Source organism: Heliangelus exortis, chromosome 29 (genome assembly GCF_036169615.1).
Source record: "Heliangelus exortis chromosome 29, bHelExo1.hap1, whole genome shotgun sequence".
Lineage (NCBI taxonomy): Eukaryota > Metazoa > Chordata > Aves > Apodiformes > Trochilidae > Heliangelus > Heliangelus exortis.
The window spans coordinates 4,563,032-4,585,299 of NC_092450.1; the positions used below are offsets into that span (position 1 = coordinate 4,563,032).

The 22,268-nt window shown below is 55.4% G+C and overlaps 2 protein-coding genes across 2 annotated transcripts in view; one reads left to right on the forward strand and one right to left on the reverse strand.

The window, feature by feature from the left end:
• The window catches only part of PCGF2 (polycomb group ring finger 2), a 97,042-nt gene that overhangs the window by 17,341 nt on the left and 57,433 nt on the right, over positions 1-22,268 (forward strand). The gene's annotated exons all lie outside the window — the stretch shown is intronic.
• The window catches only part of MLLT6 (MLLT6, PHD finger containing), a 33,725-nt gene that overhangs the window by 3,340 nt on the left and 8,117 nt on the right, over positions 1-22,268 (reverse strand). The window contains exons 3-15 of the mRNA XM_071728262.1: positions 19,044-19,142; positions 11,686-11,860; positions 10,395-10,988; positions 8,701-8,885; positions 8,052-8,169; positions 6,474-6,563; positions 4,625-4,691; positions 4,240-4,382; positions 3,778-3,966; positions 3,508-3,599; positions 2,862-3,199; positions 2,161-2,269; positions 463-834 (exon numbers count right to left, since the gene is read on the reverse strand). Of these exons, the coding sequence (XP_071584363.1) occupies positions 463-834; positions 2,161-2,269; positions 2,862-3,199; positions 3,508-3,599; positions 3,778-3,966; positions 4,240-4,382; positions 4,625-4,691; positions 6,474-6,563; positions 8,052-8,169; positions 8,701-8,885; positions 10,395-10,988; positions 11,686-11,860; positions 19,044-19,142 (2,571 nt within the window). The remainder of the gene's footprint in view (positions 1-462; positions 835-2,160; positions 2,270-2,861; positions 3,200-3,507; positions 3,600-3,777; positions 3,967-4,239; positions 4,383-4,624; positions 4,692-6,473; positions 6,564-8,051; positions 8,170-8,700; positions 8,886-10,394; positions 10,989-11,685; positions 11,861-19,043; positions 19,143-22,268) is intronic.

Genomic DNA, 22,268 nt, shown 5'->3' on the forward strand with positions numbered 1-22,268 from the left:
GGCTCCTGCAGGGCTGAACCTCCTGGGTACAGGCAGAGGCCACCAGGGCAGGGATGGAGGAGCTGGAAGTGTCACAGCACTGGTGTCCCAGTGCCAGGCTGCTTGGCAGAGAGGCTGTGACCCTCCCCACAGCCTCTGCTCTGGGCTCCAAGCTTCCTTCTAAACCCTGAGTTTCAACCTCTGCATCTCCTCAGGAGGCTCTGCTGGGCCAACATTGTCCCACCCAGGTCTCAGGGTTATTGGGGACAAATCTCCAGCCTGTCCCAGCTGCAGGGGACGGGCACCTGGGGAACCCCCACACCTCCCTGGGACCCCAAGAGAGTCCTCAGAGGTGCCAGGATGGGGAGGGTGACGCTCTCTGGGGACACAGCTCCAGGGATGGAGCATCCTGAGGCCTGAGCAGCGCCCTGGGGGGGGCACCCAGGGGTGGGGGGGTCAGGGGGGCACCCGCAGCATACGCACCGTTCCCTTGGGGGTGTTGCCATCAGCCTGCAGGTTGAGGAAGGGGTGAGTCTGTGCTGTCAGGACGGGTGGCATCCCTGTCCCTGAGGCCAGGAGGCTGCTCCCAGGTGGTGGGGTGGCCTGGGGGGCCAGGAGGGAGCTGCTGGGGTTGAGCTGCTGGGGGGAAAGGGAGGCGAGGAGGGAGCTGGTGCTGGGGGGTGGCTGGGGGGGGGCTGAGGTCATCAGGGCACTGGTGCTGGAGTGCAGGGGGGCAGAGGTGGCTGCCAGGAGGTTGGACATGGAGAGCTGGGAGGAGTTGGTCATCTGCAGCCTCTGCAGCTCCCTCTTCTGCTGGATTTGCTGCATCATCTGGAAGACCAGGGCTTGCTGCTCCTGCAGGGGAGGAGAAGTCAAAAGGAGGGACAAAAGGTGGAGGAAAAGGGGACGCTGAATGCCAAGGGGACACATCTGCACCCTGCATCCCAGGCAAGGCTGATGGGGACAGGGAGAAAGAAGTCTCCTTGGTGACATCTCTGCAGGCAGAGAGAGGAAGAGCTCTCCTTGTGTTGTGTTGACCTTTCCAACCCTGCAGCACAGACTGAGCCAACCCCCCCCAAGACCCCTGCAGGCACAGATCCACTCAGACAAAATCAACCCATGGGCTTTAAATCCCTGGCATTTGCTATCCTGAATTTCTAGACTGGCTGGGAATTCCCTTCCTCAGCTCCCCCCTGGTGCAGGTGACCTGGAGCTGGGAGGGGGGGGAGAGCCACAGCTCCCCTGCACCCAGAGGGATGCCCTCCAATCCCCCCAAACTGCAGGCATCTCCATAGCAACCACCCAGCCCTGCAGCAGGCTGGGAGCTGACATTGTTCCCCTGTCCCCAGGGATGCAGCTGGTGACATGGTGACATCAGCTGCTGGAAGGAGAAGCTCTTTGAAATTTGCTTTTCCTGGACTATAAATAGCCTGACCCAGAAACCCACCCAAAGCAAAGGGCCAGGATCACACAGGGGATATCAAGCAGCAGAGGGACTCTGAGCACTCTGTGTCACCGTGCAGGGAGGGGACACCTCAGAGGTCCCTGCAGGCCTCTCTTGTTTACTCAGGGGCTGCTGTTTTACCCCAAAAAGCTGCAGGCAGAGAGCCAAGGTGCTCAGAACAACTTCCTGATCCTTTTTCTGACCCCAACCCCCTCAGCCACCTACAGAGTCCCCCTGGCATCTCCCCTGTGTCAATGTGCCCAGACACGGCTCCCCTGCCCCAGGACTCAACACTTGGGTGTTCATCTCTTCCTAAGCTCAAGCAGTGTCTTCAAGCAAAATTCCTCTCCTCCTCAGCACATCTGCAAGCCCAGGGTGCTCTTGGCAGCAGGAGCAGACAAGATTTGCATTCAGAGGTGGCTGGGGGAGGAAACTGCACTCCTGATCTGATGGAGCCTTTGGTGTTCTCAGCCCCTCAGGAGGTGGGAAATGCAGATTACATTTTTTTTTTTCCCTTTGTACAAAAAAGTTCCACTCCTCACCTTCCTCCCTCCAGGAGGTGCTGCACCTTCCTGCCTGGAGCTTTTTCTCCTCCTCCCTCCACCCCCAGGAGCCAAGGAACAGGCAGATGGCCAATGGGGGATTCACGCCAGGGAGGGAGCCCCAAGTTTTGCTCCCTGCTCCGAGGCTTTCCCACTAAAATGCTCAGCAAATCCCAGGAGCCAGCAGGCACTTACTGGATTAAGTGGCTGGGAAGTCAGGAGCTGCTGGAGCTGCTGGAGCTGCTGCTCGTGTTGGTGCAGGACGTGTCTCTGCTGCTCTGTCAAGGGGCTCACACTGGGAACACTGGGAGCACAGCAGGGCAAGGATGTCAGCTCAGCACAGCCCCTCCTGCTCCTGCACACCAATGCTTCCCTTCCCTTCCCCTTCTCCTTCCCTTTCCTTCCACTTCCCCTTCCCCTTCTCCTTCCCCTTCCCCTTCCCCTTCCCTTCCCTTCCCCTTCCCCTTCCCCTTCCCCTCCCCCTCCTTTCCCTTCCCTTCCCCTTCCCCTTCCCCTCCTTTCCCTTCCCTTTCCCTTCCCTTTCCCTTCCCCTTCCCCTTCCCCTCCTTTCCCTTCCCTTCCCCTTTCCTTTCCCTTCCTTCCCTTTCCCCTTCCCCTTCCCCTTCCCCTTCCCCTTCCCCTTCCCCTTCCCCTATCCTTTTCCTTTCTCTTTCCTTCCCCTTCCCCTCCCTTCCCCTTCCCCTTCCCATTTCCATTTCTCTTTCCCTTTCCCTTTTCCCTTTCCCCTTTCCCTTTTCCCTTTCCTTTCCCTTCCTCCCTGCTGTGCTAAGCTTCTGCTGCAGAGGGCAGGACTGTCCCCACAGAGCTGTCCCCCTCAAGACTGTCCCTCCAGTGCTGTCCCTCCCAGTTCCCCCCCAGTTCCCCCCCAGTCTCACCTGCTGGAGAGCTGCATGGCTGCTGCTGCACTGGCCTGTGGGGTGTGGGCACTGGGAGGTGCAGCCTGAGCTCCGTTCAGGCTCCCCAGGATCCCATTGAGGGGCATTTGCTGAGCTCCCGCCAGCCCCCCCAGCAGCCCCTCCACCACGGGGAGGTTGTGGCTGCCCGAGCTGCCTCCCCCCAGCCCACTGCCTGTCCCCCTGGCCACACCATTGAGCTGCTGCCCCCCGGGCAGGGACAGGGCTGCCGGGCTCTGCTGCAGCATGGGCAGGGGGGGGGGAGTGCTGTGGAAGGACAGGGAGGAGCTGCTCCTGCTGGGACAACCTGAGTGAGGGTCCTGGGGGGGAAAAAAGGGACAGAGAGAGCGTCAGAGAGGGAAAGGGCAGCTCAGCTCCGAGGGGGTTGGGGAGGGAGGGGGGAAGGGAGGAGCAGGGGGGTCCCAGAATTCAGGCAGACTTGGGCAGGATGACCCAGGAGCACCCTCAGCTCACGCCCCCAGCCTCAGCTGCTCCTCAGGACTGAGGAAGGGGCACTCTGGAGTAAGAATCCTGCTTTTCTGAGCAAGGACTCCCAGATCTCACGGGCTGGAGCCGAGGTCAGAGCCCTGGGACTGCAGTGCCCAGCTGGCTGTGGTGCTCACTGTACCTCAGAGGAAGTGGAGAGGGAGTTCTCAATCCCAAAGCTGTTCTTGCAGGGGGGGCTCTTGCTGATGCTCAGGGAATCGTTGTTGTTGCAGACTGCAAGGAGGAGAAGAAGTGAGGCTGGGAGCCTGATGCTGCCACAGCAATAGCGAGGGACAGTGCCCACTGCCAGCAGCTCCAGAGAGATAAACGGGTCAGAACCTCCCCCCTGTCACCTCCCCTTGCCCAGGGCTAGGAAAGGGCAGAGGTTGATGCTTTCCAGCAGTTCCCTCACCATTGGGAGGCAGGATGTACTGGGCCTGGCTGCCTGGGCCATTGCTGCTGGTGACCACAGGGAAAGGGACAGAGAGTTGGACGTTGAGGAGCTGCAAACGTTCCTTCTTGGCTGTCAGGGTCATGATCTGCTCCTGGAGCCTCTGGTTCTCCTTCTGCAGGGAGTGCAGGGCTTTGAGCATCTCTACAACTGCAGGGAACAGAGAGGGGGAAAGGGGACAGGGTCAGGAGAGAGAGTGGGAGCCAGAAGGAAGAGGAGAAAGGGATGCACAGAATGAGAAAACCCTGGAGGAGGAGATTGGTCCCAGATCACAGCCCCACTGCCAGCTTCCCTCCTTCCCCCCCCATGGCACAGAGCAGAGCTTTGTCCCCTTCCCAGCTCCCTGGGCAAAATCCCAGCTGGCTCCCACACAAACATGCACCAGGCCCTCTCCTCCCCCAGCCCAGCTCCGGGGTTACTCACTGTTTACTCCAGCCTCCCCATTGCCCTGTTTCTCCAGGAGCTGCTCGATGTTTGGGGTGGCCTGGGGAACATTTTCCAGCTGCCCACTGCTGCTACAAGACACTGTCTGGTCAAAGAGGGTGGGGAGGCTGCTGATGGGGGACCTGGGGAAGATGTCAGAGATGCTTCCTTAGTCCAGACCCCCCACTCCTCCATTTCAGGAGAGCCCCCCACTCCCCTTAGCTCCGGATAGCACTGGAAAAGCCAATCTGCCTCCTGCCCTCCCACCCCCGGCCCCTTCCACTTCCCCATCCTCCTTCCCTCTCCTTGCTGTGTCATCCCACAGCTTCCCGGGGCTACTGGGAAGAAGGGGACCCCCCCCAAGTGCCCCCCCAAGGCCACTCACATGGAGGAGAGACTCTCCTGGGGCGATGTCCCACGGCAGCCGAAGCTGCAATCTTCCAGGTCAGGTTCTGGGTGGGAAGAGGAGGGACAGAGAGGCAGAGAGTTCATAGGCAGCCAGCCCCCGGGTTTTGTCACCCGAGGGGACGGTCCCCGCTAGATGGGAGCACCGAGCAGCGCAGGGACCCTGCGCGCATCCCCCGCGCCGCCCGCATGCGCCGGGGGAGGGGCTGCGTGGCACCGCACGACACGGAACCCCCCGGGTCACCCTGCCACGGGGGGGATGTCACCCTGGGAAGGTCACCCAGGCGACAAAACACACAAACACCCCCCCCCCCCCCCCCATCCACCCACCCCCCAGCCCCTCACTGCGCAGAGCCGGGGACCCAAACCCGGACCCTGTCCTTGTCCCTGTCCTTGTCCCTGTCCCCTCCCAGGTCGGGCAGAAGGCTGCTTTTTCTTTAAAAAAAGAAGGATGCTTTTTCTTTTAGCTTTTTCTCAAAGCTTTCTCTTAGAAAAACCCGCGGGGGTCACAGCTGCTTTGCCACTCGGCTCTCTCCTAAATGCCACCCCAGGACTCATTCCCAAAACTCGGCTCATTCACCAAATCCTCCCGACTTTCCAGCTGCTCCTTTGGGAAGAGCTGAAGCTGGAGCTGCCCCCATCCCTCTGTCCCAGGAGCTGCAGTGCAGAGGCAGCCACAGAGCCCTCTGGAAGGGAAAATTCCTTTGCTTCCCATTCCCAGAGCCTGGCAGCCCTGGGACACGAGTTCCTCTGGCTCTGGGACATGTCAGATGTTGGGAATACAGCCTGTCCCAGCTGGCTCACCCACCCCTCCTCTTCTTCACACAAAAAGAGACTTTTCTGATGTGGAAGAACCCAGGGAACTCCATGATTTACAGCACCATGTCCCAGTATTGGAGTCTTTGCTGCAACCACAGCTGCTGCTCTTACAGCCAGGTAGGATCCTCACTCCCTCATCCCCATGGGAATGTCTTCCTGGCCATCAATTCCAACTGGACATCCCTCCTGGGGAGAAGCCACTGCTTTCTGGAGGTGCCCAGAAGCTGAGAGCCAACAGCAGCCTCCTGGGAGAAGCTCCCAGGAGCAGAGACAAGTCTGGATTTCAGGGCCACTGAAATTACCTCCTCATTTCCCCAGCCCAGTTACCAGGAGGCTGGGAACAGTCAGACCATGGCTGTGCTGCTCAGCATTGCTTCCATCCAAGGCCCTCAGAAACCCTTCCAAAAAAAAAAAAAAAAAAACCAAACCCATCCACAGTCCCCACATGCAGCTCTGCCCCAAGAGTTTTAACTTGCAATCAATAAGCACCCAGCTATGCTCTGAGGTGTTGTTTTCTTGTTTGCTGCACTCAGATTAATGGTTCTGGACCTCTGGACCAGTCCCAGGCTCCACATTCAATGATCTCCTGGCCACCACCCCCCTCTTGTCTACAGAAGAGGATGATGACTGAGTTATCACCCAGAGACAGCACTTCCCAAGTAGGAAAAAGAAGCTTTGAAGACAAGCAGGAAAGATAATCTGGATTTTTCCTGTCATCAGAAAGAGGCAGGAGCCAGGACAAGCTGTGGGAGGAAGATCTAGACAGTAGCTGAGGGAGTGGGAGATAAAAATCAGACTTTTTGTACTGCCAAAAGCAGCTGATAACAACCTGAGTCTCAGTTCCCCCACCTCCCAGACACCATTTCCCTACATCCCATTAAAACTGGGAAGAGCTCAAGCTCGACTGCCATGAAATCTCCTGTCTCCAGGAGCTGTGGCTACACAGATGCTCTCAGGAAAAAGAATCTGAGTTAAAACCAGGGCAGGGGTGCTTAAAACTTCACAAGCACCTTGAGAACGACTTGGGATTCCCAGAGTCCCCACACTTTTAAGTGAAAATGGCTTCACACAGGAGGTTTCATACAAGTTCATTAATCCTCCTGGAAAAAAAAAAAGGGAATTTGGCTTAACACCCTCTGGAGTTTTAAGCAGTAGCTCCAGTAGGAGGAGGCAGTGCTGGACAAACCTTAAATATGACAAAAGCCAGGAGCTGTTCTGAAGGCTGCCTGGAACTGGAAAAAACACATCCTGAAGCTTCTAAGATCCAGGTAAAACAAAAAGAGCAATCTTGGAAATGGATACGAAGGATCAGACTTTTTTTGGGGGTTTTTTTTGAGCACATTATGTGTTGGATTTTGCCTCCATGATTCATTCATCAGGAGCTGGAAGAGAACCCAGGGCTTCTGTGCTGTGCCTGAACCACAGGGCTGCTCCTGACTTCCTCCTCCTGTCAGCACCTTGCCAAAATCACAGCAGCAGGGGCTCATCTCCCTCTGGAGGGAGGAATAACCCTTTGGATCATCTCCTTTTCCCTCAATCCCAGGTGAATGGATCCCTCCTGACTCACACCTCCCATGCATGGCCCTGACTCCCACCCCCAGCAGCTGCAGAATTCCCTTCCCCAAGCAGATGCCAGCAGGGACATCCAGACAAAACGCTGCCAGTGCCACAGGGAGGGACAGACAGAGCCTTTCCGTGGGCTTGCAAAGGTTGGGAGTGGGCACACGTGTCCATCCATGCTTTTTTTCCATGCAGACATGCACCAAACGAGGGCAAGGCTGGTGTCGGATGATCCGGAAAACTCAGAGCCACCTCTAAAGGGGGGGACAGTGGGAATTGCAGTGCTTGTCACTCCGTGGGCCACAGGACAGAGTTTTACCTCCCAGCCCAGCACCCAGCAGGCTGAGCTGCCAGGATTTTGGGGCTAGGGGGGCCTGGGAGTTGCAGCATCTGAAAATCAGGAGGGTGCTTTTGTTTAACCACTGGTGCAGAATAAAAATCTGTCCCAGTCTGCTCTGGGTAGAAATCTTCAACTGCTTCAAGTTCACTGCTTGTTAACCAGGAAATTTTTGCAAGAAATATGAGTTTGCCTTGGTGGGAAAAGAATGAGGAGTTTTAAATCATTCAGTTCAGATGGCAGGGTCCTCTCTGATGGATGAAAACAGGGGGGTTGTTGCATTCAACAGAGCCAAAGGGGAAGGGCAGAAAGTAACTCAAGAGAAATGGGAGATAAAAAATAAAAGAGTGTGAGCTTGCTCTCGTTTTCAAAGAAACCCAGAAAACCAAATCCCAAGAAAAACTTTCACCATTTCAGCAGCAGCAGCAGCAGCTCACAGCAGTTGGCACCAGCAGGGAAAAAAAGCCACCAAATTTCTGCAGGGCAGACTTAAAACCCCCTGCACATGTCCAGGGACACAGGACAGCACTGGAGCACATCAAGGCAAACACAAGCACCCTCTGCCTGGGGGGAAAAAGCCCCTGTCCCACTGGGAGCAAGCAGGAAAGGCAGCTGGAGAGCTGTGGATGTCTTGTCTCTTCCAGGGAGAGCCCTTTGGCAGCCCAGCTCACATACCTGCTGGCTCACGTACCTGCCCGGCTGCTCTCCGACTGAGTCAGGAGGGGGTTGATGGATAACCCAGATGTCAGGGGGCTCCCAAAAATATGTGAGGAAGGGAGGCTAAACGTTGAACCTGCCAGGGAGAACACCTGGGTGGCAAAACAAGGAGGAAGACAGAGTGAAATGACTTCTCAAAAAAAAACAACTTGGTTCTCGCATCTCGTCCTGACTGCTGGGAGAGGGGGATAAAAAATTCTCCTTGGTAGGCAACTGGGATCTTCCCAGCTCCATCTCAGAGCCAAGAGTCTCAGGGAGCCACCTGAAGACTGTGGCTGTCAAATGGACACCCCTGGCAGTGTCCCCAAGGAGGTGGCTCCCACCCAGCTGGGATGTTCTCTGGGCTGGCACTGGTGGCCACTGGTGCTGTGGCTCTGGTCCCTTCCAAAGCCAGGAGTCCTGCCAGGTTGTCATTCCTCCCACCCCAAAACAGGCAAAGTGCCCCCAAAACAGGCAAAGTGCCCCCAAAACCACCCACAGCCTTCCAGCCACCCTAAACTTCCAAACTAAAGGGAGAGCAGCTCTTCCCAAGTGGAAAAAGCAGCTCCTGTCTGCCCACAGGCTGGCTCTGCTCTGTCCCACCTCCCCCTGCCCCACATTCCCTCTTCTCCTGGGGTTCTTACCTGGGTGGTGGAGACTGAGGAGGAGGAGGAGGCTGGGATGGTGCTGGCAAAGGGAGAACGTGTGAGCTGTGGGAGGGAAGAGGTTCCCTGGTGTGCCAGGAGGCTGGAGGAGAGGGGGGTGCTGCAGACAGCTCGGAGCACTCCCCCCCCGTGGGAAATGGGGTCCTTGTTACTGGTGTAGATCCCTGGAAGGGGAGGAGAGAGGGTTAGGGAGCCCCACTCCTCTCCCGTGGCCTGGAAGCAGCTGGATTTCTGCAGGGATGGCTCTGAGGATGGGAAGGAACTAATCCAAGCATCACATCCACCCCCTGGCCTGGCAGGCAGCAAGGCTTGGGCTCAGCCCAAGGGTCCCACAAACTCCTCCAGCCTCATCCCTGCTCCTTTCCTTGGCTCCTCAGGCCCTGGCACAGAGAAATCACAGCATCAAGGGACACTGAGGGGACAGTTGGTGGAAGGAGGGGACAGTGGACTCAGAGCCCTGCTCTGTGCCAGCCAAGAGACCCCACTCATGCTGGGCTCATCTGTCCCTGTCCCCACGATGTCCAGGGATAGATAAATGTGAGGAGGGAGCTGCTGCTGAGGTTGGGGACCATTCCACTTCCCCAAAAGTGCCCAAAGCCAGGTCCTTCAGGGCCCTGCCAACATCCCTCTGGAAAAGAATGGGAGAACAGGCAGGAGAGCAGGGCCTGGCAGTCTCCTCCTCTTGGAAACATCCCTTTGTTGTTCCATGAAGGGATAAAAAAAACCCAAAACAACAAATAAATTGGGCTAAGGTTATGATGCTGAAGTTGCATCACTCCTTGCAGCTCCTCTCCTCTCTCAGGCAGAGCAGACAAATGGCCCAGGGCTCCCAGGCACCCCCCCCACGACCAAACCTTCCCCCCCCTTTGCAATCTGACCTAAATTGGAGCATCTGCAAACAACCCACAATAGACTGATGACAAGTTCTGCTGCCAGAATAGTGTCAAACCTCAGCCCTGAGCAGCAAGCCCCTCCTCTGCCTGCTGCTTTAACCCCTTCCTGCCACATCCCTCCTCCTGCCAGGCAGGGAAAGGGATTCAGGCTGGGAGCAGCTCCAAACCTCCCGGCAGAGTTAATCCTGTGCCTGTGTCCCAGCCCTCCGTGGCTGTGGTAACAACCAGGATGAGTGGGTTTGCTGTTAAAAGAGGCTTTGCACTTGAACCACTTCTGAGAGCCTCTCACTTGGGGTCAGGCTGTGGTTGCTGCAGTGTGGACTTGTGGAATATCCCTCTCTGGGACCTCTGCCCTGCTGAGGTTTCTCAGCACTGAAAAGAGGGTTGGAAATGCCACCCAGCCCAGATCTGCAGCCTCAGCCCCAAGGACAGGGCAGCTGACCCAGAGGAGATTCCAGGATGAAGGCCAAGATGGGAAGGGGAGACCCAGATGTGGATTTTGAGAGCTCCTGGGACTGATGGAAGGGGCAGAGAGGTCCAGCCACCAGCCACATGTGTGCACACAGAAGGTTTGAGGTTGGGAGAGACCTCTCCAAGCTCATCCAGCCCAACCTTTGACCAACACCACAATCAGCTGCCAAACCACATCCCTAAGGACCAGCTCCAAACCCCTCCAGGGATGGTGACTCCACCACTGCCCTGAGCCATCCCAATGCCTCTCAGTGAAAAAAATGTTTCCTAAACTTCCTAAACCTGGAGCCCTGGGGGTGGGGAACATACCTGAACCCAGCAGTGGGGACTCCATGCTGAGGCTGGGGAGATTCCCTGTGTGGCTGAAGGCTCGGGAAGAATTCCCAATGCTGGAGCTGACGAGAGAACCCCCGGAGAAGGGCGAGGAGGAAGTAGAGGTGGACCCAGCCAGCTGGGCACCCAAAATCTCTTTGCTTTTGCCTCCTTTTGGTCTGCCGGGCCCGTGCTTGTTCTTCTTGCTCCCTTTGTGCTTCTTTTCCTTCAGCACCTCTCCCTCCTCCATGCTCAGGGAGGGCATCCTCTTGTGGCTGCTGCTGCTGCTCCCGCCGCTGCTCGGCCCCACCGAGGGGGCACTGGGAGGGTTTGGGGTTTTGTAGTCCACGGGGGAAGAAGCCTCACGGCCCCTCTGCTGGCTGACAGAGGAGGTGGAGAAACGCATGATGGAGCCAAAGCCTGAGAAGATCACTTTCTGCTCAAAGATGTCCCCTTTCTGAGCCTCGTACAGAGGGGAGCAGTGGGAAGAAGAAGAGGAGGAGACGGGTTTCCTGTACTTCTCCTCCTCCTGCTCCAGCTTGGGGAAGGTCACAAAGTCCTGGGAGCCCTGCAAGGTGCTGCAGGAGGTACCTGTGGGAAGGAGAAGGGGTTTGGGAGGGCTCCTGGTGGCCACAACTCAGCCCATAAAGCAAAGGGAGGGGGTCGCAAGGTTCTGGAGCACAGGGGGGTTACTGAGCTGAAGGTGACAACTCTGTCACCCCCCAGCAAGCAGGGGAGGTGCAGAGAAGCAGAAGCTTCACCCCATCCCAACATTCAGGTCCTGCACCACCACGGGCCCCCCAGCAGGCTCCAAGGAGATGAAGGATGCTCAGAGTGCTGGTAACAGCCCCAAAAAAGAACCAAGCAAAGGCAGAGCAGGTGTGAGCCCTTCAGGGCTTTGCCTCAAAGCTCAGGGGAGCCTAAGTGTCAGGTTTTGGCTCAGGTCCCTGCCCTATAACTTCTTAAAAGTCTGGTGCAGAGAGTCCCAGCTGGGGAGGGCAGGGCAGGTGGTGCCCACATTGCCTGTGCACAGTGTCCCTTCCCTCCTCCCAGACATCTGGATCTGTTTTCCTGGCAGTGCAGCAGGAGGGGAGCTGGGAGAGCCTGGGATCTCCCCTCCCTGCAGGCAAGCAGCACCATTAGGACTTTCCCCTTCCCCTTCAAGGGGTTAAAGAAATCAGCAAAGTTTCACAGCAAGGGCACCTTGACAGAGCAAAAAAGGGAACAAAACAAAACATCAGCCCCACAGATCCCCCCCCTCTTTTCTGGCTTTTCCTTCCCCCCTTACCTGCAGGCTGGAAGGTGCCACTGGATGAGGCTGAGCTGAACCCAACGGAGCTTTTCCCACTTCCAGTCTTTTTCCCCTTGTGGCTGCTGCCATGGCTGGAGGATTTCTTGCCTTTCACCTCTGACCTCCCGACCTCCGGGGTCTCTTTGCTCCCCTCGTGGTGGCTGCTGGAGCCCTGGGAGCAGCAAACACAACGGGGATGGACTCAGGACAGATGTGGCCACAGCTGGGCTCCTCTTACCCCCTTTCCTCCCAGGAGAAGCAATCACCCCCTCTGCCCCCCAAGTGATGGGCAGGTCATGGTGCTCAGGAGAGAAAAAGCAACTTTTCCATCTCCTGCTGCTTGGTGGCACCAGGATTTCTACTCAGGTCATGCTCATCCCCCCGAGCTGCAGGAAATTAAAGAGGAGACAAGGAGGGCAGAGGCATCACAGTGCCCCCAGCAGCCCAAAAAAAACCCCTGGATTTGGTGGTAGGACTCATTTCCAGCTCCATCTCTCAGGTGTGCTATGCTCAGCAAAGTTGTTCCACACAGGGGGGGATCTTCTGGGCTGGGAATTTCCCTGGGTTCCCTAAAGCAGCTCCAGGGCTTCCCAAATCTGCCACGGTCAATGCTCCCTGGGGGGTGTTAGAGCAGCAGATGCTCTCCAAAACCCCATCTAAGCCTCCAGGAGACAGGGAAGAAAAGGGGATGAAGAGCCTGGGCAGATGCTAGGAAATCCAGGAGCTTGGGATGAGAGAGAGAAGTGTGGGAGTTCAGCAGGGGGAGAGTGGGATGAAGAGAAAACCCCATCCCTCAGGGCATCCAGGCAAGGGTAGGAAACCTGCACCTTCAGCTCACTTCAAAGCCAGCCCAAAAATGCTCAGAGATCACTTCTTGCAATAATCCAGACACGGTTCTAATGGGATGGCCCCAGCCCAGAGTGTAACAACACCTGCACGTTCCTGCAAACACCTTTTCCTTCTCACTGAGCAGGACACAGAGGAGCACAGAACCTTCCTTCCATTCCCCTGCCCCTGCTCCAGGTGACCTCTTCTTGGGGAGAGTTAAAGAAAAAAAAAAAGAAAAAAGAAAAAAAAAAAAAAAAAAAAAAAAGAGAAAAAAAGGGGCCTTGTAATGCAGACTCATGAATGCCCAGATAAAAATCTCAAAATCTCTCCCCATTCCTCCCACATGGTTTAATCACTCTGCACAATGCAACAGCTGGCAGCCTAACACACACCAGATGTGCTGGGAATATGAAAGACAGGAGGAAGGGAGTGGTGGAAATTAAGGGGGAGAAGAGGAGGAGGAGGAGGAGGAGGGGGGGGGGATCTGTATTTTCTCATCACAGGGGCCTGGATGTTGGAGATGAAGCTTTCTTGATTTATGAGCTCAGAGGGAGCATGAAAATCTTTCCGACTTCCCACATCTGCCTGGGGAGGGCAAGGGGAGCAGAGTCTGGGGGCTGGGGGGTTGCTGCAGGGTTGGCTCAGGGCTCAGCAGAAATCCAAAGCCCCAAATTCCTCCCCCTCCCCATAAATTCAGCTCTTTGGAGCTCAGCACAAGGTGCAAGAGGCTGCAGAAGGGCAGGGGGAACCCAGATGAGAAGAGATCTCCTAAATCCCCAGTGTCAGGAGGGGAGTGCAGGGCAAATAATGAATTAGTGCAGGGGGGAAGAGGGAAATCTGAGCTGGGAAATAAATCTTTGTTGCAAAATTAGAGGAAAAAAAGAAAAAAAAAAAGAGGGTAATAGAGGCTGGCTCAGCTGAAGGGGGTGAATGGACACACCTGTAGGGTTGATCTGACCTCAGAGACCTCCCTGAGAGATTTTGGGGACAGGATTTCCCCACCTCCTGCCAGATGCCACCCTGGATCTTGTTTGGCAAACAGGTCACGGCAGCCAGATCTGTGGATCCCCCACCAACCTCCTCCCCACACAGAGCCCTTTTCCAGCAGCCATTCCAGAAAGCTGGAAACTGGGGCGAGGGCCAGAAGAGAACCAGAAGAGAAAGAGAAGGAACCAGAAAGCCCAGGAAATCCCTTCCCCTCTCTCTGCCTTTATATCTTTCCCACTTTTGCTCTGTGGAGCAGCAGAACCTTCCAGGATACACACGTGGAGTGCCAAGCACAGCCCTGATCTGGAGGGGAGGGTTTGGTGCCACGATGCCAACAGGAGGAAGAGGAACCAGGGCTGCATTCCCAGCCTCTCCCTAAGGATTCTCCAGCTCAGGGATGCTGCCCAGAGAGAGCAGGGCTGGAGAGAAACCTCTGGAGAGAAACCTCTGGCTAATCAGCTCTTCTCCAGCATGGAAATCCCTGTGTGTGTGTGTGCAGACACCCATGGTCCATGTGTTGGAAAGAGGTGTGGGGGGAGGGCATGCTGCAGAGGGGAAAAAAAAAAAAATAAATTAATAGGGAAGCACAGAGGAAGTGAGAGCTCTTCTTTCAAAACGAGGCAGTGGCTACATTTGGGAAGTCTATTTAAAGCCACCAAGTGAAAAATGCCACGAGAATAAACCTGCTGGAGGTGCCAGGAGGAGGGGGAAACTCCTGTCTCAGGCCAGGGGCTGGGGGAAGTGAGACAAAAATCATGCAGGCACCCAAGGGCAGGCATGCACCTACCTCCTCCCCTGGTCCTTGCTGTCCCCAAGGGGCTGTACCTGTCCTCTGGCCTCCCTGTGCAGCACCCAAGCTCTCCAGCCATTAATTTATTGCTGGGAAATCAGAAGAGCATCTCTTTGCCTCCTGATTGGCAGCATCAGCTCCTCGAGGGAACCACTGACGAAATGCAGCAGGAGGGGGGGAGGATGGTGGCTGTGTCAGAACCACTGAGCAGCTTTGCCCTGGATTAAACTACTGGGGAAGAGGAGGAGGAGGAGAGGAGGAGGAGGAGGAAGAGTGTGATGAGAGCAGGAGCTCCCCAGGCTCCATCAGGGGCTGTGCTGAAGCATCAGCTGCCTCCCCAGAGAGCACAGATGAGTCCCCACCAGGGGTTCTGGACCAAGGTGTTTGCAGAAGCTCCAGAATCTCAGTGTCTGAGCCCCTCACAACCTTCAGCACTCACAACCTTCACCCCATCCCCTCCCTCAGCCTCCAGACCCAGCTGCTGAGCTGGGGAGAGGGGACAGATGGGCTGAGGAGGGGATCTGGAAGTCTCTGATGTCACCGGCAAATTCCCACTCGTGTAAGAACAAGGGCTGCTAAAAGGCTCAGGGGTTCTTACTGCAAATATCCCTGCTGAGACACGCTTTGATTAGCAGGGGTAATCAGCAGCCTTCCCCCACAAATCCCCACCCCATCACAGGGACTTGGAATCTGCCTGAGCCCGGCAGAGATTCCCAGGATCTGTCAGCTCCAGGCTGGGCTTGGGAGGATGCCCAGAGCTCAAATAACAGTGGGAAACCTGGAAAGCCTCCCTCCCTCCCTTCCTCCCTCCCTCCCTCCCTCCCTCCCTCCCTCCCTCCCTCCCTCCCTCCCTCCCTCCCTCCTTCCCTCCCTCCCTCCCTCCCTCCCTCCCTCCCTCCCGAAGCCTCTGCAATCAGGAGCTCTTTGCCCTGCTCTGCTCCCTCTCCAGCACCTGACTGGGAGGAGGGGGGGGATGCAGGGAGGTTCTGGCATCCACAGCTCAAAGGACAACCCCCAGAGCAAGCCAGATGTTGCAGCCCAAACCCCTCAGCATCTGTGTCTGTGTCAACAAGTGATCAGGATGCCTGCAGCTGGCAGGAGGAGGCAGCTGGGGTGGCCCCAAACCCTGCAGATTTACTGCAAAGTGCAGGAGCCAGGAGCAGGGTGGCTCCCAGGGGTGTCTGCAGGGGGAGGGGGGCTGGTGGGTTGCTCCCTCCAAAAAAACAGAGAGATCCCAAGCCCAGAAAGTGCCTCCTGGATGTGTCTGGGACTGAGTGCAGAGCCCTGGGATTTACTGGGGGGAATCATCGCTCCTCCACTGGTGAGAAACTTTCCTCTGCTCCAGGCTCACTCCATCAGCCCCACCTTGGCTCTTCCAAACCCTTCCTGGTTGCCAGTGCTGTGTAGTTTTTGGCTGGCCCAGATGAATCAGCCAGGCAGTGGTAGCCAGCAGGCACGTTTTCTGCCCCAGAAAGCTTTAGGAGCTGCAGACAGCAGGACAATGAAGATGAGCTTTACATCCAGCACATTCCAAAACCATCCCAAAGCCCCAGACCTGCAGCTCCACTGGGGAATTTTCAGGCTCTGTGTGTGTCTCAAGACACTCCTCTGTTCCCCCAGCCCCTCTCGGAGAGCACTGAGCAGCAATTTGTTTAAAAATTGCTTTCCAGGAGCAGGAGGGGAGCTCTGAAGGGTCATTTGGGAATTCACAGCCTCGTTTCACTCTCTGGTGTGGATGAGCACTGAGGTCACCTCCTCCCTCCCTGTGTTTTCAGTCTGTTCATCCCCCAAACCTGAGTGAGAAATTGTCCCTGCCCAGCCAGGAGGACAGGGTGGCCTGGCAGAGTCCACGTGTCAGACATCCATGGGATTTATATTCCCAGGAGATGCAGGGAAGCACGCAGCAAACTGTTCCAAAAACCTGGCAGAAATCAAGAGGTTGGAAGATTGGAAGACGAAGACTGAAACCACATCAAAGGAGCCCCCACATAGCTAAATGGTTCAAGAGAGGAGCACAGGGTGGATGGGATGTTAGGTGAAGAGAAATCTGGATTGCAAAAAGAAAGAAAAGGATGAACCCTGAGGCCAGGGCTGCCTGAGGGAACAATGAGGGGGAATTTACCCCAGTTCCTCCAAAGCAACACAAAAGTCCCACTGCTAACCTGAAGTAGCTTGAAAAGTCCTCCAGATTTTCTGCATCCCTCTGAAAATCTGTTATTACAGAGCTGCTGAAAGCCCCCAGGAGCTTTCCTAACAACCCCAGAGACTGGGGCTCAGGTGCCTGTGTTGCCCCAGGCTGAACAAACTGGGACCAAACTGGGCTGTGGCTTCAGGTGCTGGTACCAGCTCTCTGGGGGGTTCTGGTGATGCCACACTAAGTGTGGTCCTGGTGTCCATGGAGCAAACGGTGCCAGGAAGCCCCTGATGGATGCTCCTGCTCCAGCCTGCACAGCTCTGGGCCAGTGTCCTCCTCCCAGTGCCAGGACAGGAGGTGCTGCCCACAGGGGGCTGGGTCACCTCTGAGGATGATCCCTGGGGAGCTGATGCTCTGGTGAATTGGGTGATTTGGAGAAGATCAGGGAAGTGAGAAATTATTTTGCCCCAAGGTCGTGCAAGTGAGAACCCAACTGCACAGCCCAGCAAGGACCAGCCCAGTCCCACCATCACCTTTTGGGTACCCTGCCCAGTAAACCCCACTGGGGAAAGACCCAGGAAGGACAAAGATGGTTTTGTTTCCCAAGAGGAAACCTGTTGGGACGTGCTACATCTCTGTGTCTCCACGTTTCCCATCAATCCAACCCCTGATGCAACTTTCCAGAAAGCTTCAGCCACTCCTGCCCTGGGGGGTTGTGCCTGGCTGCAGAGGCTCCTGAGCAGCATTTACATTGGATCTGGAGTTGGTACCTTTGGGAACAGAGTTTGGAGCCTACTTTGGGATCTCTGCACAAAAAAAAGCAAGGGGAACACACTCTGTTAGGAGGATTACCAGGAACTCCCTAAGGAAACACTAAACCCCTGTCACTCAAGCACAGCCCCAGTAATTAGGATCTCCTGAATTTTAGCTGACAAAGACTTGAAAGCTGCCTGTAAAGCTGAATTGCACCCTTCCCTCCTGATTTCTAAAGGTCTGGCAGGGCTGTGGAGGAGACAGTGGGTAATTGTCTAACAGCCTCTCTGGCTGGCCAAGAGGCAGGGTTTGGATTTCAGTTCAGCTTGAAAATAATCTTCTTAGCCCATCAGTTTCTGACAGCTCTGTTAAGTGGGGGAATCTGCTGCTCCCAAAAGCCAGAGCTGAGCTGCCCCAACACGAGCACAGGTAAAGCAAGAGTGATTGCAGCTCCAGGCTCTTCCTCCCCTCTGTCCCCTTGTAACTTTCTGCTTTTCCCAGCCTCACAACCATGAAAGCAGCTTGGCCACTCCAGCTCTGACCTACATCTCCTGCCTTGGCCTCACACAGCAAATCCTCTTCAGCCCTAACCTAAAGCAACCCTGTTCTGACAGGCAGAAAGCTCCCAGACTGCCCCTGCAGAGCTGCTCACACTGCCAGCCCCTGAGTTTTCATTTCCAGCCCCTGAACTTTCATTTCCAGCCCCTGAATTTTCATTTCCAGCCTCTGAGTTTTCATTTCCAGCCCCTGAACTTTCATTTCCAGCCCCTGAACTTTCATTTCCAGCCCCTGAACTTTCATTTCCAGCCCCTGAATTTTCATTTCCAGCCCCTGAACTTTCATTTCCAGCCTCTGAATTTTCATTTCCAGCCCCTGAATTTTCATTTCCAGAAGGCAGCCCTGCCACCTGAAGGACCCCCAAGCCCCTCCAAGCAGCATTTCTGTGCACAAAAAAAGGGTTTGCACAAAAGGACATCCCTGAGACCTCTTGATGATTTGTTCCAGCAGGACCTTGGCCCAAATCCTACTTTTCCTTACACCAGAGCAGCACTGCTAAGGACTTGCATCCATTTACCTTCCCACACCAGAGAGGAGATTCCAGCTCCAAAGGTCCTGGAGTCACCTCACTTGTTCCCTGACCCTGAACAACCCCACACTTGGCCCTCACCTTGTTGCTCACCAGCTCCAGGGAAGTTCCACCATGGTTGTTCTGCACAACTGGAGTTTTGGGGCTGGCAGGAATTACAGGGAGCTCAGGGCTATCCTGATTTCCAGCCCAAAAGAGAATCCAGAGAATTGGGCTGCCTGGATAGGGACAAACCAGACTGTGCCCTTCTGCTTCAGTTTTCCTGAGATGGAAGAAGCAACTGGAAACCAGGGTCTCCCAGGGAAAAGCTCCCTGTCTGATGCACTTTGAAGATCTTATATCTGGAATTTTTTCAGCTGTATCAGTTTGGCTGCCACAGGATAACATCTCCTCCCCCAGGCCTTGCCTGGCTTATCCACCTGCCTGAGCTGTTCCCAGCGTGGCAGCAGCAAAGGCTGAAGCAAATTTGGGATATTTATATTTATCTGGTCTGCAGGAGCTTCGGCTCTGCCCATCAGCTGCAGACCAGGCTGGCACTTCCAGCCCAATCCCTTGGGACTTGAGTTCCATGACTGGAGCTGCCAGAGCTGAGAGGAACCCAGGCAGGTGCTGGGTAACAGTCCCAAGGTGGGGAGTCAGGCAGAGATGGGACAAATCAGGGATCCAAAGAAGGGGACAAAAGCTTTTTCTCTGCTCTTCTGCACTCCCCACTTCCTAGGAAAACCAGGCTTTTCCCTGCCCCCCCTCCCCACCCTCCCATCCCGAGGGTTTGGTACCTTCTCTGCAGTGATGGGCACCGAGGCTGGGGTAAGGCTGCTGGGAGATTCTGGACGTTTTTTGTGCTTCTGTTTAGGTCTCTCCTTGTCCTTCCGACTCTGCAAAAGAAATCAGAGAGTCCTGGAAGGCCAACGTTCCCCTGCTGAGAGCAGCAGTTGTAAGGGGAAAGAAAGGAGGGTGTGTAGGGGTGGATTTACAACCATACATTCATATTCCTCTTTCCTTCTCCACCCATCCCAAGGAGCCCAGGGTCCCTTCCCCCACAGCCCAGCTTCTCCCTGGGAGCATCCCCACTATCTCTGCCCCAGCTGCAGACAACATCTGGACTGCAGAATAGCAACAGAAGCCCCAAACCCCCCCAAAAAATCAGTTCCTGGGAAGATGAGAGGGGAGGACTTAACAAGCTTTGGCTGATTTCAGGAAACCTGAGCCTTCCTCTGGCTCTTTCCCCACGGGGACTCTCTGCTCCCTTGTCCTCTCTCTCTGCCTTCTCCAGGGCTCAGACCCACCCTGGGCAGCCAGCAGGAGAAGCTCCACGTGTTGCACGTGTTGCACGTGCACAAGGCAGCAGAACCCACAGAGAACCCAACCCAGAGCTCCCCCCACACCTCCCCTCCCAGCAGAGACAACTGGGCTGGGTCCCTCTCTGCCACGAGCAGACAGACCCCTGAGTTGGATTTCTTCATCCTGCCTTTTTTTTTTTTTTTTTAATTTTTGTTTTTCCCTCTCAGCAAAGCCCCAGAAACACAGTGGCAAAGCAAGGAAAAATCATGTCCTGAGAAGCAGGGGAGTCCTGCCTGCCTTGCTGTGATATTTTCTTGAGGGCTGGGCTGTCCCAGAGGAGGTTGATCCTGTGCAGTGCTCTCGGGATGCTCCTGCTAAAGCTGCTGGGTTTTATGGTCCCTCCAGCCACACAGGAGGGATGGAGAGAAGAGAATGCTCCATCACCCCCTCCTGCTTCCTCTCCCCAGGAGTTTTTCCATGCTTTACTTCAGCTAAAGAAGATTTTCCTCTTTCCTGAAGCCACAGAAAGTTGTCTGCAGAGTTCCAGACTTCCCAGTGTGGTCACTGGTGTGTGCTGCTCTCCTGCTGGCAGGTGAGCACTTGCAGGAGATGCAGGGCTTAAAAAAATCCATCTGCCTGTCCTGGAGACCTTTTTTGGGTCTCTGTTCTGGTACCAGTTCCCTGCAGGGGTGTTTTATTCCAGAAGCTGGACCAAAGGTGTGTTCAGAACAGAGAAATCTCATCAAAATTCATGGGCTCTCCACCAGGTGCTGATTGCAAAGCCCCAGGGCTCCAGCTGCCAAAGTTGGGAAGATGCAATTGCAGCAAATCCAGGAGCAGCACTGAGTGTTTGGGGGAGAGCAGAGCAGAAATGCACCAAATGGGGAAAAAAGGGCAGGAGGAAGGAGGGGGCAGAGAGACAAAGCAGGCATGGGATGAAGCAGGAGAGAAATTAAGCCTAAAGCTTCCCCAGGCTTGCTCAGTGCTCAGCCAGCACTGCCAATATTCCCTGTTTTATCCCAGGATTCCTGGTGTTTGGCAGCTCTGTTAAAGCCCCTGTTCCTAGAGCTCCAGTATTTTACAAGAATCTCTGTTTTCTCTTTTTTCCCTTTCCTTAATACTCATTTCCAGCTTTGGCAGTGACCGAGGAAAGCCAGAAAATGAGGTTTCTACAGGCTAAGTGCTGGCAGAAAAAAATGAAAATTAAATCTTCACTAAACCTCATAATGTTTTAAATACTTGGGAGCTCCTCATGCTCTAAACTCTGTCTCATGGGTCTTCCAGGACAGGATGATGGAGAAACCGTGGCCCAGTTACTCAAGCAGCTTCTCACAGCTCCCATGCCCATCAGTGCTCATTATTCCAGGAGCAGTGATTTAATAGCACACAGCAGAGAGTTCCAACCAGCAGCAGAAAGGTTTTTATATCTACATCTCCTTTTCCAAATGGGGAAAGCAGGGCCCCAGGGGATGAGAGAACTCGCTGAGGCTTCACAGAGAGGAACCCAAAACTTCAGTGCAAAAAGGGGAAAGCAGAAATGTCCTGAGTGTCACCACAGCAAACCACAAAACTTCAAAGTTTCTTTGTGATGGCAACCACCAAACTCACGTCCTCCAGCTTCAAAATCCTGGCTATCTCCTGTCTGGAAAACCTCCCCAGCTCACTGAGCACTCCCCTGGTTTCACGGGGGAGTCTGCACATGGACAGAGTCAGCAAGAACCCAGCCTGCACACCAGGGACCAGATTTCTGGAATGCTTCAGCTCCCATGTGAGATGCTCGACTCAGTGGTCAGGTTTTCCAGAGAGCCAAACTCTGGGTGTTCAGCTCCTTTGAAGCTCTGGCCCTGACTCACACGTGCAGAGCAACTGCACTTGGACTGCTGAGAAAAATCTGTCCTGCAGAGACAAAAAGAGACAAAGCTCTGCCTGGGACCCAGGACCACCAGAACCTCCTGAGGAGCTCCACAGAGTTCTCTTGGGTCTCCTGCTCACCGAGCACTTCTCCCACCCCACCTCCTCCCCAGGTTTTGGGTCATTCCTGCTCAGAATGCAGGAAAAACCCAGAGGTGCTCCCAGGAGCTCTCTGGTGCCTGCTCCTAAAAGTTTGCAGAGTCTGGGGGCACCCAGCTCCCACCTTCCAGTTTCTCCCCATCACTTTTGGGTACTCAGAAGGGGACCAGGATCTGCAGAAATGCAGTGTCCTGTGGCCAGCACAACTCTGGGATCCTGTGGGGATTTTTGGACCCTGGATGGGCTGTGAGGGAGGTGGGGAGGCAGGTCAGGGTGCTCAGGGTGCTCAGGGTGCTCAGTCACCCCTGGCTGCCTTTCCCTGAGTTGATAAAACCCTCAGACAACCCAGAGATTTCCCCACTTTGCTCCAGAGCCTTTAAAACCTGTGGCTTCTTCTCTCCAGGAACTGGAAAGCTCTGGATGTTCCCTGGAAGAGCCACGGGATGCAAAGGGAAGGGAGGATAAGGATGAGGATGGGGGGGAAAGGAGCAGCATTCCCTCTCCCCACCTCTCCCACAGATGAAGTGTCCCACACTTCATCTCCCTGGCACACAGGCACTCCCTGCAAGCCTTCCTTCCAGGAAACTTCCAGAAAACTAATCCACTTCCAGGAAACTTCCCGGAAAATGAATCCACTGCCAGCAACCCCTGGCTGCCTGTGCTGGGAAGCAGGAGGAGGAGAAGAAGGATGGAGGGGGGGGAAGAAAACA